Genomic DNA, 16,813 nt, shown 5'->3' with positions numbered 1-16,813 from the left:
TAATTTTAAAACTATACTTGAAACAAGAAGAGCAATAAACCGCTTTATTCTATTTAATATGAAACTATACCACCAAGTAGTCATCCGAAATTGCACATGATCAACTTGCGAATAAGTAAACTCATCATAGATACCAGGATAAAAAACAAATATTAACGCCAGACGCGGGTTTCGTCTGAAAAAGACTCATCAGTGACGCTCGAATCTAAAAATGTTTAAAAGGCCAAATAGAGTACAAAGTTGAAGAGCATTGAGAACCAAAAATTCCTAAAAGTTTTGCCAATTACAGCTAAGGTAATCTATTCTTGAGGTAGAAAAGCCTTATTTTTTTCAAAAATTCAAAGTTTTGTTAACAGTTAATTTATAATTATGAACATATCAGTGGTGATAGTTAACATGATCACTCAGTCAATATCAAACAACCACAGTGTAGCACCTCTGAATTTGAACAGAACTTCTATCCAATGACAATGCAAGACTAGAACCAACTTCTTGGAAACAAATTAACGGACACCAACTCGGGCACCTTCAAGGAAAACCTCTAGTCGCACTTCCAATATGAGAACAGGCACACGGTAATGCTGTAAAATATCATTCATGTTTTATCCTGCACCAACTATGTTTTATTTTCCGTTAATCACACTTTGTACATCACCTGCACTTGGTTAAAAATCATTTGATGAATGTTGGTGGTGTTGTCTGTTAGTAAAGAAAGAAGAAAATTGGCATTCGGGCACCAAAGTCGTTAGACAGGGTAGTCAAATAGCGTGTTTCACTTCTGTTGATGACATTGGTAACTTAACTGGCTTTATTTGTGATCGAGACGTTCCGCCATTTTTTTCTTAAAATGTCCTGTATCAAGTCAGAAAAATGGCAATGGTTATCTTTTAGTTCGTTTCTGTGTGTGTTTGGTTTTTTGTTGCACTTCAGTATTTCTGATGTTTCGTTTCATCTTATATTTAATGTGTTTCACTCAAGTTTTTGTTTGTTACCCGGATTTGTTTTCTTTCAATCGATTTATGACTTTCGAACAGCTGTATACTACTGTTGCCTTTATTCACAAAGAATTGTACATTGCAGTAAACGGTTCAATACGTATCTTCTACTGATTTTATGATTAAGAATGTACAGATATATGTATGTTCGCCTTACAAATTCAATTTCAGGAATCGAAAATCGATGATGTGTCTGGGAATGCAGGATTTAGTATATTTTTTTCAAAGAGAATATGTATATCCTGAGTATATCAAAAAGTGATTGGACTTTAATTTTTATTTTTTTTGGATTTAGCAATTATAGGGAAAATAACCTTTGTATGACGATTTTAAGATATATGATTAATATCAACATGTTTCGTGATAAAACAATGCACATGACCGTTAATTGGACTACTAGTAATTTTAAGATGAGCAACACTTAATTTGTTGCACATGGCTAATATCCAACTGAAACATGTGATTTTAATATATGAACATACAAGAAAATATATAAAGTCAATTATATATCCTTCCATTATTTAACTATGAATATCTATCAGATTTTGTTTTGTGGAACCGTCTTTCAAAAACAATGATTGATTGATGTTTTCTTAACGCCAACTCAGCCGTCTGATGGAAATAAGCCCATATTTAAAAAAAAGTCATTTGAATCGTGACCTTTCTTTCACGATAAGGTGTATCTTGATTGTACCAGATGCATCAGACTGTGTATTGTATGGAAAATAACCGATCACCTCCCTTTTTCCTCCGGGTGAACATGTCAATTAATAATTTACTGTTGGGACTTTTAACATCGGGTCAGTTAAAGATCTTTAATAGATATCTTTTTTTTATTATGCCTTTACAAGAAATTTTATCTTTCTGTTTTTAACATTTATGTAGTATTTTGTAGTATTTTTCCTTAAGATTAATGATGAAAATTAACTTCCATTTCTGGTGACATAGTTAAAATCTCAATTGAGACTTTGAAATGTACTAATTTAAATTGTCATTTTAATATTTTATCCTATATAAATGCTATGTTCAACAAGTAACCCAATTTTTGAAATGGAAATTGTTTGTAATTTCATGTTCAAATTTTGACCCTTTTATCGTGAGCAAGAAACCAATGGAGCCAATATGAAGCCCATATATTTATATATAGGGTTCGAACTCATTCGTTTGAATGTAGCAAATTTCCACTCCAAGTTGTCGTCGAAAATTCAATTCTAAATGTTTGTAAATCTAATATAAAGTTTCGACAACATATAAAAAGTTGTTTGTTCTGGACTTGGAGAGCAGCACTTTAGTATATGTGCCAAACCTGCGACACAGCGACATATTTGAATTCAGCTTCGTCAGCGATGTCAACATTGAGATTCTGTCTGTACTTAAGCTTTTCTCTCGCCTGCGACAAATTCCACAGAAATCGAAGCCAGTGGCGGCGGCGACACATACTATTAATATAAAATATATATGTTAAAACTGTTGTTTCTTATTTGCGTTTGTAACTATGTATACTGTATTGTTTATTATATTTGTAAAAATAATTTTATAATGATGTTTCTGTCTGTCATATATCCATTGACATTGACTCCGTTTCATGGTTTATCTTCTGCTTTAAAAAGTTATTTTTTTTGTCATGTGAATTTCTCACGTCTTATGAGTGGTATGGTTATTATATTTGATATATAGCTTTGTTGCAAGGTATGCATGTCAATCAGAAAATGATTGACATAACTTCGACCTTATTAAGAGGTTAGACTTACGTGATTCAGTTATGTTCATTTCTCATATATCTAAGTCTCAGACACTGTAAGCAGCAGGTCATGAGCGGATCACTCTATTATCAAAAGTGTGTTCCAACCCCTGAAAAAATGATGGGGGTTCCAAATAAATTTCAGCATTCAAATGCCATATCATAAAGAAAAGGGAGGTTTGAACTTTCAACCCCTGGACCTCCTTGAATCACTGCAGTTCACGGACCTATAGTGTGGTAAATGGAATAATTGTTATAGGTGTACATGATGTCGGTCTGCCAAATTTTGTGTCGCTTTGACATCATGTTTATGGCTCATTAATCAACGTTACGTATTTTGGGTGTTTTGGTCTGTTTAATAAAATGCTTGAAGGCCGTACTTTAACCTATAATGGTTTAATTTTTAAATTGTTATTTGGATGGAGAGTTGTCTCATTGGCACTCACACCACATCTTCCTATATCTAGGTAAACTATGTTTAGGTTATGGAATTGTTATAAGGTATACTTATCTGTCTGGCAGGTATCATATATTTATATATATTTATGTTCCAGAGACCATTAATGGTTTTTTTCTGGTTTCGTCTATTTCTAAGATATAATAACAATAGCTGTATTTGGTGCATATAATGATTGATCACTTAGTCTATAGCCTTGTATTTAAAATACAATACCAACCCACAAATCGTTTTCCTGGAAATTATATAATCTCTTTATGAAAGTATATTGAGACTGAATAACACTTCCTTTGATTGTCTATAAAGTCAGTTATTTAAGACAAGGTAAAATATGGGCTTTAGAAGCTAAATATATATATATTTATATTCCATTCTGCTTACTGTTATGCGTCATGCTTAAAAATAAATAGTTACATAAGCTCTCAAATATTTCTTTTCAAAATAAAATGTTTTTTTTGTATTATCTTATTCTAACTTTATTGTCAATGAATTTACTTTCCTAAAACCTTAAATTGAGGTTGCTTATATGTATTTTATACAATGTGCGCGTAATATACGTTTCTGTTTTGAGTTAATAGCACATACATGTAGATATCCTGACCGTTAAGAGGATGGAAGGAAAAATGTCGTCTACATTTCAAATTTATACTTCGAACTCGTTCCTGTAACTTGATAATCGGGACATTATTATATGGTAACTTCCTTGTAGGCCGAAATAGTATATTTATCGCTTGTACGATTATAAACAGCAGATGTGTCCATATGGGGGAAATACATATCTATAATACACCTTTCGGTATACAATAACGTGGGTTTATGATCATGTTTTGACTGTGGCACATATTTTACATGGACATTAATTGTGTTATATTTGACCAATAACATGAAAGTGGATAAAAAAGACAGAGAGAGGGAGAGAGAAATTGATCATGAATTTGAATTAAACTGCAAAGGTAAGAAAGTCTTTACATTTTCTTTAGAAATAAATTATCATTGTGCAGTTCTATATTCATGCTATTGATCTATGGAATTCAAATTTATTTGTATATAGGTTCGACAGTCTATGTATAGTATTCGTAAGAGTGCTATTGTCCTGATCTGTTGATTACACAGTGGTGGATACGAGATTTTGAGAGAGAGCTAGAGCACAAAAATTGCATTCCTTTCCTCGTAAATCTGAAAGATATCTACATATATATGTAAAGATAAAAATGTCTATGAATTTAGTATATGATCCTTCTTTAAATCAATTGGATTTATCCTATGGTCATCTTCAATCAATATGACTCAGAGTTCATGTTGTTCGAAATTGACCCATGATAGATTTCCGTTTCATTAATTCATACTTGCATCTAATCGATGGAAAATGTTTGAAGTTCAAGCAGCAAGAGAGACTGAATAAAACAGGAATAAAGTGCATAAGCCGGATGAAACGAAGACAATAGAAAATCCATGTTATAATAAATAAAATCGATATTAAACTGTTTTTCGTCAAATTAATGCTGAATTTTTTTTTTCATTTGAACACCGTTGAAAAATATTTGCAAGGAAAATATATTCTTATTAATAACCTTAAATCACTGAAAAAAAAAGCTTTGCGTCTGTGGTTGACCAATTAGCATGCCATGTTAAATGACATTGAAGTATACTTTTTTTAATATCTTACGTTTATATGAACGAGTCACGAACTGCATCTGTAGTTGTTATATTTTAGTTATCTAAGCCAAATCTGTTTCGTGTTCGAATCGTCAGAGAAACGTAGGACTTATCGCGTCTTTTCTATTTGACAATTCACTTGGAAAATCAACATATTCCCTCACGACACTTATCAAAGAGGAAATCCTGGATAATCATAGGTCTGTTCTTTGTTCCTTTGGAATTTCAACCAAAGATGAAGAACTGGATCTTCCATCACTGTATTGGATACCTAAATTACAAACCTCTTTCTAAATTATTAACATCTATTTTATCAGCAATCAAAGACGGGCTTCAAAGTTATTGTGAAACTGCCTATTCTAGAGGTGGCGTGAATCAGATGTGGATACTTTAAAATTCCAAAGATCTTTTCGAGTACATACAATCTAACTCTCTTTCATCTTGTAACAGTATTAAACATTTGATTTTTCTACTCTTTCACAAGTATTCCACATTCCAAACTAAAAGACAAATTGAAAGAGTTGGTATTGCTTTGCTTCATAAAAAAGAATGGCCAACGTTGATACAAGTATCTTGTCTTAGGAAGGAATAAATCCTACTTTGTAGAGGATCACTCTGGTTCAGACAAAAAAATCTCTGAAACTGATATTATTAAGATGCTTGGTTTTTTTTATTGACAACATGTTTGTTACGTTCGGAGGACGTGTTTTTCAACAGACTGTTGGCATTCCAATGGGAACAAACTGTGCCCCTCTACTTGTCGACTTATTTCTTTATTATTATAAGGCTAACTTCATGCGGGAACTTATTAGGAAGAAAGATAAAAAGTTAGCAATATCCTTTAACTCTACTTTCCGCTTTATAGATGATATTCTTTCACTAAATAATTTAAAATTTGGTGACTATGTGGAACGCGTCTATCCCATTGAACTAGAGATAAAGGATACTACAGATACAGTTAAGTCGGCTGTATACGGGGTATATATCTCCCAATTGATACGATATTCCCGTGCTTGTATTTCCTATCATGATTTTCTTGATAGAGGGTTGCTGCTCACAAGGAATCTTTTAAACCAAGAGTTTCAAATGGTGAAGTTGAAATCATCCCTTCGTAAATTTTACGGACGCCATCACGAGTTGGTTGGCCGTTATGGAATAACCGTTTCACAAATGATACTAGTATAGGATATGTTCCTTACGTCGTAACTACAATCCCATTCCCTTTCATGAATGTGACCTACCAAATTAAACTATTTACCGGATTTGATATCACATATGCAACACGACGGGTACGCCACATGTGGAACAGGATCTGCTTACCCTTCCAGAGCACTTGAGATCACCCCTAATTTTTGGTGGAGTTCGTGTTGTTTGTTCTTTTGTTTTCTATGTTGTGTCATGTGTACTATTGTTTGTCTGTTTGTCTTTTTCATTTTTAGCCATGGCGTTGTTAGTTTGTTTAAGATTTATGAGTTTGACTGACCCTTTGGTATCTTTCGTCCCTCTTTTCTACACATATGTTCAAGTTATCATTCATGGCGTATAAAACCCTCATAAAACCCCATTATATGATGGTATTAATAAAGGTGAAGGCTGGTTATCTTTGGCACAACTTTTTGGAATTTTGGATCAGCAATGCTCTTCAACTTTGTACTTGTTTAGCTTTATAAATATTTTGATATGAGCGCCACTGATGCGTCTGATGCGTCTAATGTAGGCAAAACGCGCGTCTGGCGTACTAAATTATAATACTGGTAACTTTGATAATTATTATTGTCGTGACTTATTTGTCTTTCTTGTCTTGCTGATCATTTTTGAGATTTAAAGTGTCTAGTTATCTATTATAATTTTATCATATAATGCAAACAAAATCTACGAGACTGATTTCTAGCTATTTATATTTTTTAAAAGTAGATAAACATTTGGTTTTTAACCCTATGTTCTCTTACTAGACATGTCTGCCGTCTTGGTTGGCAGGCGCGGTAAATGATCATCTTTTCATACTATGAGTGATTGTGGACAAGTTTGAATGAATTTGGTCCAGTAGTTTCAGAGGAGAACATTTTTGGTAAAAGATAACGACGCCGGACGACCGCCAAGTGATAAGAAACTCACTTCGGGTATTTAGGGTCCGGTGAGCTAAATAGAACTGTAGATATGATCATACCAATATTCGATCAATTTTACATAAAATTACACTTGGTACGAAGATTATGAAAAAAACTGACAAAGCTCAGAGAGTAATTTGTATATCTCAGTGTGAAGAGTTAGACCTGTTTGTTGGTATTTCTATAAATAAAATTGAGAATGGAAATGGGGAATGTGTCAAAGAGACAACAACCCGACCAAATAAAAAAACATCAGCAGAGGGTCACCAACAGGTCTTCAATGTAGCGAGAAATTCCCGCACCCGGAGGCGTCCTTCGGCTGGCCCCTAAACACAATATACTAGTTCAGTGATAATGAACGCCATACTAATTTCCAAATTGTACACAAGAAACTAAAATTAAAATAATACAAGACTAACAAAGGCCAGAGGTGACTTGGGACAGGCGCAAAAATGCGGCGGGGTTAAACATGTTTGTAAGATGTATTTACTAATATTCGTAAATGGTCCCACAAAAGTACAAGTACGCATTGCTCATCATTCGCATAAGCCATTTCACGATGTTTGTCATTCGGGTTTATATTGAGTAGGCCTACCGTGTTTCTTGGTTTCTTTACTGAAATAAGTTTACATCATAGAGTCCGTTGAAAGTAATTTTGACGATGAAATATCCCCATCAAGGCTTTTTCAATCAGCAGACCAATCTCCCTTGTTATCATTAACATGAGAGTCGCAGGCCATTGCATGAGTGTTATGGAAGTCTCAGCCAATAAACTTTTAAATGACAAACCGAGGCTGAAGCAAGATACTAGTAAACTGTGGAATACGGCCAACTTGAAGGATCAATTAAACCTACAACTGTGCACTGGCGACAATTTTCACTGGTCCATACGATTATAGTGATAAGCGCCATGCATATAAGTTATACATGCAGACCATTGGCGGATCCAGGGGGGGGGGGGGGGGGTTCCGGGAGTTGGAAGCCCATTTTTTGGCAGATCAATGCATTTGAGTGGGGACATATAGTTGCCCCCCGCCACTGCAGACACATATGTCTCGTATATATATTATATGAAGCTGGTGCACAATGAGTTAGTACAAGAGTTCATAAAAGTCAAATGAGGAAGAAGGTTCAATTTTCGATAAGCTGAGCCGGGTAGGCGGATAATCAATAACAATAAGTCGAAGAAAAGTAGGTGACATCATTCGTGAATCCTGAATTTTTCATAAGTGGGGGCCTACTGAATGCCTAAGACTAACCCGCTCTGGTCATGCTTCAGTGATCCCTTTTTATAATCAAACAAATTTTCCCCAAAAAGGGGGGCCTTCAATTCAATTCAATTCAAAGCTTTATTTGTAGTCAGCATGTTATAATATAACAAATAAGCATAAGCTCTCTGTTATAACCCATAAATACATACATTTACATAGTAATCATACACAATACTTATATTAAAACATAAAAGACACAGAACATACATTTCGTGCATATTTAGGCTGCACTAGTTTAAATACTACATATTATACACATCCATGAGCACCTACGCTAAAAGCAACATAAAAACTAAAGCACAACAATCACAAATTCTAAAAAAAAAAAGGTAAACAAAAAATCACAAAAAGCAGCACTTTTATGTTTACATAAAACATAAAATAAAAACTAAGCCCCTCCTAAATCCACCATGGTGATTTCAGTGAAAAAGAAAAAAAGACAAACCAGTCAAAACACTAGACAGTTTTAGCCTTGGGACCATTAAAGCGTTTACTATCATCTATTATGGCCAAACACATTGATCCCTTTTTTGATAATTTTTCATGGACTTTAAATACTTATTAAATTATTTCTAGTTTCGCTGTGAACCATGCCAATTAAATATTTTCTAGTATATGTTGTGTTTTTAATAGAAGAAATACGGTAAAAAAAAACAGTATGCAAAGTGCTTCTCGTTTTGTTCTCGATTGCATCACGAGACTTCCTGTTACCCTACTTTGACCCTAAGACGATTCTTTGGATGGGCTAAATATTTTGACTAAGTGATCAATATGTGATTTGTTTACCTTAAAAACTAATTTGTGAATTGAAAAATAAGATTTGAAAATGTCGGAGAAGAAGAGAGAAAGAGAAATTTCAAATGAATTCGACAACCAAATGCGAGGTAAGTCATTGTTTACATTTTAGAGGCTCGTCTGTCAAAACAATGATTTCGTCTGTCAGAATCATTAAATCCGATAACGGTTTCCCGATCATTTGTTCAAACGTTCTGATATACACTTAAGATGAATTGATTTGCGATGTAGATGATACACAATCCTCTTAGAACTGACACTTCAAACATCCTGATCTATTTCCTTAGTTTATCATTAGCCGGTACAAAATGTAGGTAGAATTTGACCTCGCATAACCCCTTCAGGACTCAAATATTGTCCATTTAGTAAGTGATTTCCTAATCTCGTATGAGTGTATTCTACATACATGTATGTTTTTCTTTCTTAATTTATTACATGGCATTTTTTTCAAATTCACATTTAATTAAGTGATACATTTTGAACTTAAAACAAAATTGACAAATGAGAAGACCTTCATTTCATCAGACTCACAGAGACACATTTATAGTGAAGTATTGTAAGTCAATGATAATAAAAATCAAATACCAATTTTAAGTACTTAAAACACTTGAAAATTGTTTAATTTTGTTGAAGAACTTTTGTTTTCATTACAAAACCAAGTTTCCGATCAATATCAAGGCACTGTCCATCTTAGCCTAATTAGCAAATACATATTTATACCTCAGTATACAGTAAGCTACTTAATTACTTTATGGAAACAGATCCCAATATACATAAATGTGTACACTGTGTGTTGTTGTATTTTCAAAATGAACATGATTCATTTGAGACCATTAGATTTGGCTTTATACATGTACAATGTATATATTAATATTTATTTAAAAATTATAACGATTTAGGACTTGTAAGCACATTATCTGCACCTGCAAAAGTTTGTGTTTGAATTTTTAAGATATCATCTGTGATGAAAGTACATACATGTACATTTAGTTTCTTCTATTATCCCAGTACAAAGTAATGTATATAAGTTTGTCCATATTAACATGATTAAAAAGATCAGATTTATATTTGGTGTGATAGATTCTAAACATGGTATTATATTTGCCAAATATGGTGAGCATTGGAGTACAGAATGTCAGCCTCAATTGAGTCTGTCATGCTTGTTTTGCATTAATTAGTTTCTATTTACATTGTACATGAACTGCTCAATTCTTAGTCAGAAATCCATAGTTGATTTCACAGATCTTTAATTTCTTGTAGAAAAAAACATTTTTGTATACATTTGTACATGTAAGTACTGCTTTACAGCGTAGAAGGAATTAAGGTGTTTATAAGTTTGAAGTATGGGCAATGGGATTATGCCACTAAAATAAAAGTCTGACCATTTAGACTGTAGGAAACAAGTATATGATATGAATACTAACTTTATGAAGTGGGTCTCATTCAGGATTTTTTTAAGAGTCATACGTGAAAGTCAAATATTAAGCGTGAAACAGGAAACACAGGAAATTAATGCACTATTATGCGACAAGAAGCGAAATACCGGATTCTCACTAAACAAGAAGTACATGTACAAATGTGATTAAATAACCCACATATGTACCAAAAATAAAGACAAAACTGCTTAGAGCAGAAATGATCACAAAATAAAATTAACTTACAATTTGAATTATAAAAAAGGTGCAAAACGACATAATCACCATTATAAGGAGGAAAATTAAATGAGAATGAAAACTTGAAACTTTTGAAATTAAAGTTTTTACAAATCTCTGAGATTTAACCTTAGTCATGCATAATAAGTTGACAGAATTTGTATGTGTTATGCTAAGTTCTACTGTTGATGATATCCTGATTTTAGTCAAGATTATAAAACATCATACTGTTGGATTAACTTTGATGTTTTGGAATTAGGGGGAAATATTTGAAAACTGTATATTTACAAATTATTGCAGTTAGTTAATGCCATGTAATATTACAACTTTTGAAGGATGGACAAAATTGCAGGATCAATTATTGCTTTTTCTAGTAAAGCTGACTCACTCAGATTAAGTATGTATCAATGTATCCATTTAGATCAGAATGCATATTCTATTAAATCATTGACTTTTTGTGATGGTCACCCAGTGAGTGGCATATGCACTATTTTATTCACATTAGTCAAAACCTTTCAATAATATCTTGCTTTACAGTATAGTTAATACATGGAAACAATGGTTTTGATGTACAAAGTATGTAGATGTCTGTTCTAGAAGATTAATTGTCTTTTTTGGAAGATTAATTGTTACGAATCAGAAAAGGTTAATATGTATTTTCAAAATTGCAAAAGAAGGTATTTGGAATTTAAAAAAACAATCAGCTGATTGGAATTTAATTAACCTGTTTTAATGGTGCTTTTAACAATTTTAAGAATTTAAAAAGTGTAAAAGTGTATAGATATGATTAATTATATCATTATTATTCATGCATAGAGAAAGAACATCATCAATTGATAGACTACAATGTAATTTGGCCCTGAGTCAACATGTATACTGCACATGTAGAATACATGTAACCTACAAAACAAAAGCTTATTCTTAGAAATTAGAAATAAATTGGTTTACACCAAAAGGTTCATGCCCCCTCCCCACTTTTCCCCCAGAAAAAAATCTATTGTGAAGGAAAATTTCACTACATGTAATTTGTTTAATCATTTCTATACTTGGGGAAACATTAATTTAATCTGGTTAATTTCTATTATATCATGATGACCAATTTAAGGAAATAGTTATGTTGTTGTGTAGTCAATTTGCACCAACAAATTATTTCCAATTACTAGTTGTAAGTATTCTATTCAGCATTTATAATGAAGTTACTCATGAAACAAAAGAAATTGATGTATTACAGTAATAAAACAACATTTTAACAGTTGTTAGACAAATTATGTCTACTTAGATTTGGCAACATTTCAGTATTTATTTTGTGAATCATTTTTGTGGTAACATTTCTGATGCATTGATGCAGAAAGTTTTGAGGAACCAATCACCATTATCATTTTTAGTATAATATAATTATAATAATTAGCATACTATCTATTTGATGTGTATGGATTACATAACCTGTCAGGGTTTCCATTTGCAATAAAGTTATATTATACACACATCAATTTTGCCTTATATATTGATTTGTGATGATCTACTTAACTTTAGTACAGTCTTAATGCTTAATTACAAGTCCTAGGCACTGGCTTGTAAAATTGCTTTCATGCTTGTTAAACTTTCCATAAAAGCCAACAGCATCCACCTAAAAAAAATTAAAAACTGAGCTTCAGGCTCTTGGACTCAAAGGCTCAGAGTACATGTGCACCTATAAATGCTATATAGCAGCATGTACATTGTTCAATACCTACATGCATTTTTGTACAACTGCAAAATAAGCTGATATTAGTATGTAATGTGAATTATACATGAAGTATGATATACAGAACTAAAATGTACAATGATGTGTTTTAGTCAACCTTTGATCTGATAGCCACAATCAGTCATGGCAAGTCCTTCTTTCTAGAGTTGTGACTCACAGAATGCAACAGTGCGAACTAACTCTAAGCACAAGAATTTTTCTTTTGTCTTTTGAAACATAATTCTGGTTAGTACTCAACTTAGAAGTGTTTCTAGTGTTTCTAGTGCTGCAGAATATGATATTCTTCTTTAGCACCTAAACATGTAAACACATGATGGGAGAGAAAATCATCATAAGATTTCTATACATGTATTGTTTTTTTTTAGTTGCTTATTTTTGTTTTCTTTATTTTTGATATGACTTTTTATTGCTGCTTGGTAATTTTGCATTACACTTTTATTAAAAACTTGAATTAAACATAAGAAACTACAGTGTATAGAAATTGCAATTTGAACTTTTTCATTCAGTTGTGTTGAATATTTTACAATTTATAAAATGAAAAATCTTTCTGAATTAAATCTGTCTGATATCGCTAATGTTTGCTTAGTGTAAGTTCTGTATAATATAAATGATATGATTGAAGATGGGAGATACAAATATGAACAAACTAAAGTAGTTGGCATTGTATATCCACATCTAAATCTATTACCTGTATGTCAATAAACATTTCACTATTCTGCAAGTCTTTTTATTAAGTGGAAATTACTCTGTTGGCATTGAGAGGTGGAGATTTTAATTATAGTTACTGCACATTTTTCAGATACAAGACTGGTAATAAGAGATTTTAATGACAATATGACACTTTCCAATTGTAAACTGTAAACAGGTAAAAGTGCTTTTTATCTGGTACCTTGTTCAGTAGAATGGATTTCGGATAAAGTGCAATTATTAAATTAGTTTAGCTTAAGGGTGATTGATTTTGGATTTTCCTAATTCTTTACTCATTCTTTCACAGTTGTGTTTATTAAGATTTATTGGGAAGGACACAGTACAAACAATTCAGGGGCCGATCCAGCCATTTAAAAAGGGGTGTGTGGTTCTAACCCAGGACAAAAAGGGGGGGGGGGGGGGTTTTCCAGCTACATGTCCTAATTCAAATGCATTGATCTCCAAAAAAAGGGGGGTTTCAACTCCCAGACCCTCCCCCCCTCTGGATCTGCACCTGCAATTTCAATATATATTATTGTCAAAGGGTAACTGTCATGCCTTGAGCAAGACCTGCAGAAATAGTCAAGCTAATAGAACACTGCATCATATGCACTGTACTGTCGGTACAACTTCTACTAAATTATCAATGAAAGTAACACTTCTTTCTTTTCTAATAAATACATTGTACTATCTACGATCATCTATAATTAATATCTCTCTGATTAGTTTATGGAGTTAAGCTCTAGATCTGTATAAAGACTACATGTACTAAAACTATGCACTTACTGAAAACATGTATGCATAATTTGATTTTCCTGTTATTAAGTAGCCTAATTATGTCAGATAAAGTGCTTTACTACAGTAGCTTTTTAATTTACTTTTATGTACATGTAGATAAGGGAAAAATTGAAAAAACTTCTGGATGACACATACAGTGTCATAGCATAGTATTAACCCAATAATACAGGTTTACTGGAACTTGACTTCCTGATTGAGAGGTCACCGAACACTGCATCAGTGGCAGTGCTCCAGCTAGAAATTAATAGGGGCAGGGTGCCAGTGGAGGGCAGGGTACTTTATTAGAAAAGAATCTAAAAAGGCAATGCTCAACTTTTTTTGGGTCTACGTTTCTGTTGAAGTTCCATTTTGGCTCTATACCATAATGTCATTGTGGTAGAGAAAAGGGAAAGAAATGACCTATTAAAAATAATGCAATATTATAACATATATTTGAAGGTACTTGAATTATAAAGGTTAAGAATGTAAAACCTATTTAATCTTCAAGTATTTACACTTATATTTCATAACTACATCCTTTGTACATTTGATAACATTCAGTACATTTCCTATTTGCTGTGTGTTGTTAGAATATGCAGGTTTAACGTTAGTGATGGAAATTACTAATTTTATGTTATCCCCCCTTTTTGAGCTGAATAAAAGTTGGCTTTCTGAGGAAAATATTTTTTGAATAGTGAATTTAATACAATGTTTCTTTTGAATTCTACTATGGTCCTGGTCTTTTATAACCTACTATTTGGATGGTGTCTTTCACATGGTTGAATGTATATAAAAAAACACAATTAAGTGTTTAAAAATATGAAGGTCTTGATATCACTTGTAAGTACTAGGGAAAGTTCTTGACTTAAAATTTTAATTACAAAGTCTACACGTAACTCTTATTCATATATAAAAACACTTCAGAATCATTTATACTTTAACCACAAATATTGTTCCTGGTTGCCCTCTTTGATATTTTAATATGAGTTGCATGCTCATTTAACATGCTAAAATATAGTAGCACCATCCCATAGTAGCCATTCTGAGCAAAATGTCCCATAGTATTAACCACCGGCATTCTTATTAAAACTTCCCATAGTTTTAATTCTGACCTAAATAGCTATTATTTAGAGTCTTGTCATTTTTTTCTTGGGAAGCTGCAAGCTATAATAGGTTAAGATATTTTATTTCCAGAAAATTCATTACCAAAAATGTATTTATATGTTTAGCACTTACTTATACCCCTAGATAGATATTGAAAGTTTTGTTGTACTGAAATTTACATAAATCATATCCAGATGAGGTATTTTGTTAAAATATTTTGACACAGATATAATTGTTAGATTGGTATTTACAAGGCTTCCAGCTGTCTTATTGTTTTTAACAGTAAGGAGCACCTGTTTTATATACATACCATCATTTATTTATGTATGTGTGAAAAAAGAAGTTGTTAGATTTTTATTACTTAAACAAGACAGCAAACCATGGCCAGCAACTCTTAAAAATACAAAAGGTATCTTGATTGTTCAAAAAATAAAACTGGTTAGTGTCTAGACCACCATAATGCCTGTAGCTCTAAACAGGACTATTTTCTATGCCCCACCTACGATAGTAGAGGGGCATTATTTTTTTCTGGTCTGTGCGTCCATCATGATTTGTTTCTGTTCGTGCCTGCGTCTGTTCGTCCTGCTTCAGGTTAAAAGTTTTGGTCATGGTAGATTTTGATGAATCATCTTGAAACTTAATACACTTGTTGGCTATGATATAAATTAATCCTTATAATTTAAAAACCAAATTAGACTTTTGACCCCAATTTCACAGTCCACTGAACATAGAAAATGAAAGTGCAAGTTTAAGGTTTTGGTCAAGGTAGTTTTTGATGAAGTTCAAGTCCAATCAACTTGAAACTTAGTACAATGTACACATGTTCCCTATGGTATGATCTTTCTACTTTTAATGCCAAATTAGATTTTTTAACCAATTTAACAGTCCTTTTAACATTGTAAATGATAGTGTGAGTGGGGCATCCGTTTACTTTGGATGCATTCTTGTTTAATTAATATTATGATCAGGTAGCGAAGTGTTAATCTTTATGAATAACACTACACACAGTTCATGAAAAGTGGTCATGTTAGAATGTTTTGACCACCAGAATTTTGCAACTTAGTACTTATTCAATATTGGTATTTTGCAATAAAAATAATGGTGAGAACCAGTAGATTTTCTCCAAGGATCACCTGGGTAAAAAGTTTTCAAAAGCTCTGAATAGGTCAGTTCACAGGCACTTGTCTCAGAAAAAAAATCCTATATACCTTATTATAACAAGGTATATAGAGAAAAAATTCTGAGACAAGTGCCTGTGATTGAATTGATGAGTTTGTATCTCCAGAATTTTATTTTGACATCTTCTGAGGATGAACATGAGTTTGGAAATGGATCATTGATGTATGCAATGATGGACATGTTGTCATTATTAACCTTCCCTCATACTAAGTTTGGAGTTCATTGGATTCCCATGGTGTTTTAATGCTTTTGTTGATCCAGTATAGTACCAGGAATAATAAACTTCATAATGAATTCTGTAAATTGCATTTAAATTCCATTTAAACCCAACCAGGCTTGACAATTAGATAATCTTCTTGTACTAAACATGTATGATGTAACTTTACTTGTACATGTACATTGTAAATAAACTAAAGATATGATGTAATTATGAGTGCCAATGAGATACATGTAGTATCCCAAAGACACAATAAACAAAAATATAGAGGAAACTTGCATGTACAGAAATTCAACCATAGGGAGACAGTCTGTGAGACACACATAGTTATATAATATATCAAGCCTGAAAACTTGTGATTCGATGTTTAACTTAAACTATCAGAAATCTGTGCCATCAACACAAACATTACGTATCTCACTTGAGAGAA

The 16,813-nt window shown here is 32.5% G+C and overlaps 1 protein-coding gene across 2 annotated transcripts in view; it reads left to right on the top strand.

The window, feature by feature from the left end:
• The first annotated feature begins 3,946 nt into the window (after window positions 1–3,946).
• Window positions 3,947–16,813, top strand: part of LOC134723402 (SLIT-ROBO Rho GTPase-activating protein 3-like) — a 65,041-nt gene continuing 52,174 nt past the window's right edge. The window contains exon 1 of one of the 2 annotated variants that reach the window (XM_063587034.1): window positions 3,947–4,146. In XM_063587034.1, coding sequence (XP_063443104.1) covers window positions 4,077–4,146 — 70 coding nt within the window. In that variant the 5' untranslated portion in view covers window positions 3,947–4,076. Of the gene's footprint in view, window positions 4,147–8,922; window positions 9,113–16,813 lie in introns of those variants that run through there. The other variant, XM_063587045.1, reaches the window with a different exon arrangement.

This window comes from Mytilus trossulus, chromosome 1 (assembly GCF_036588685.1).
Source record: "Mytilus trossulus isolate FHL-02 chromosome 1, PNRI_Mtr1.1.1.hap1, whole genome shotgun sequence".
Taxonomy (NCBI): Eukaryota; Metazoa; Mollusca; class Bivalvia; order Mytilida; family Mytilidae; genus Mytilus; species Mytilus trossulus.
Note: the sequence above shows the minus strand (reverse complement) of the source record. Positions and strands in the feature narration are given on the sequence as shown.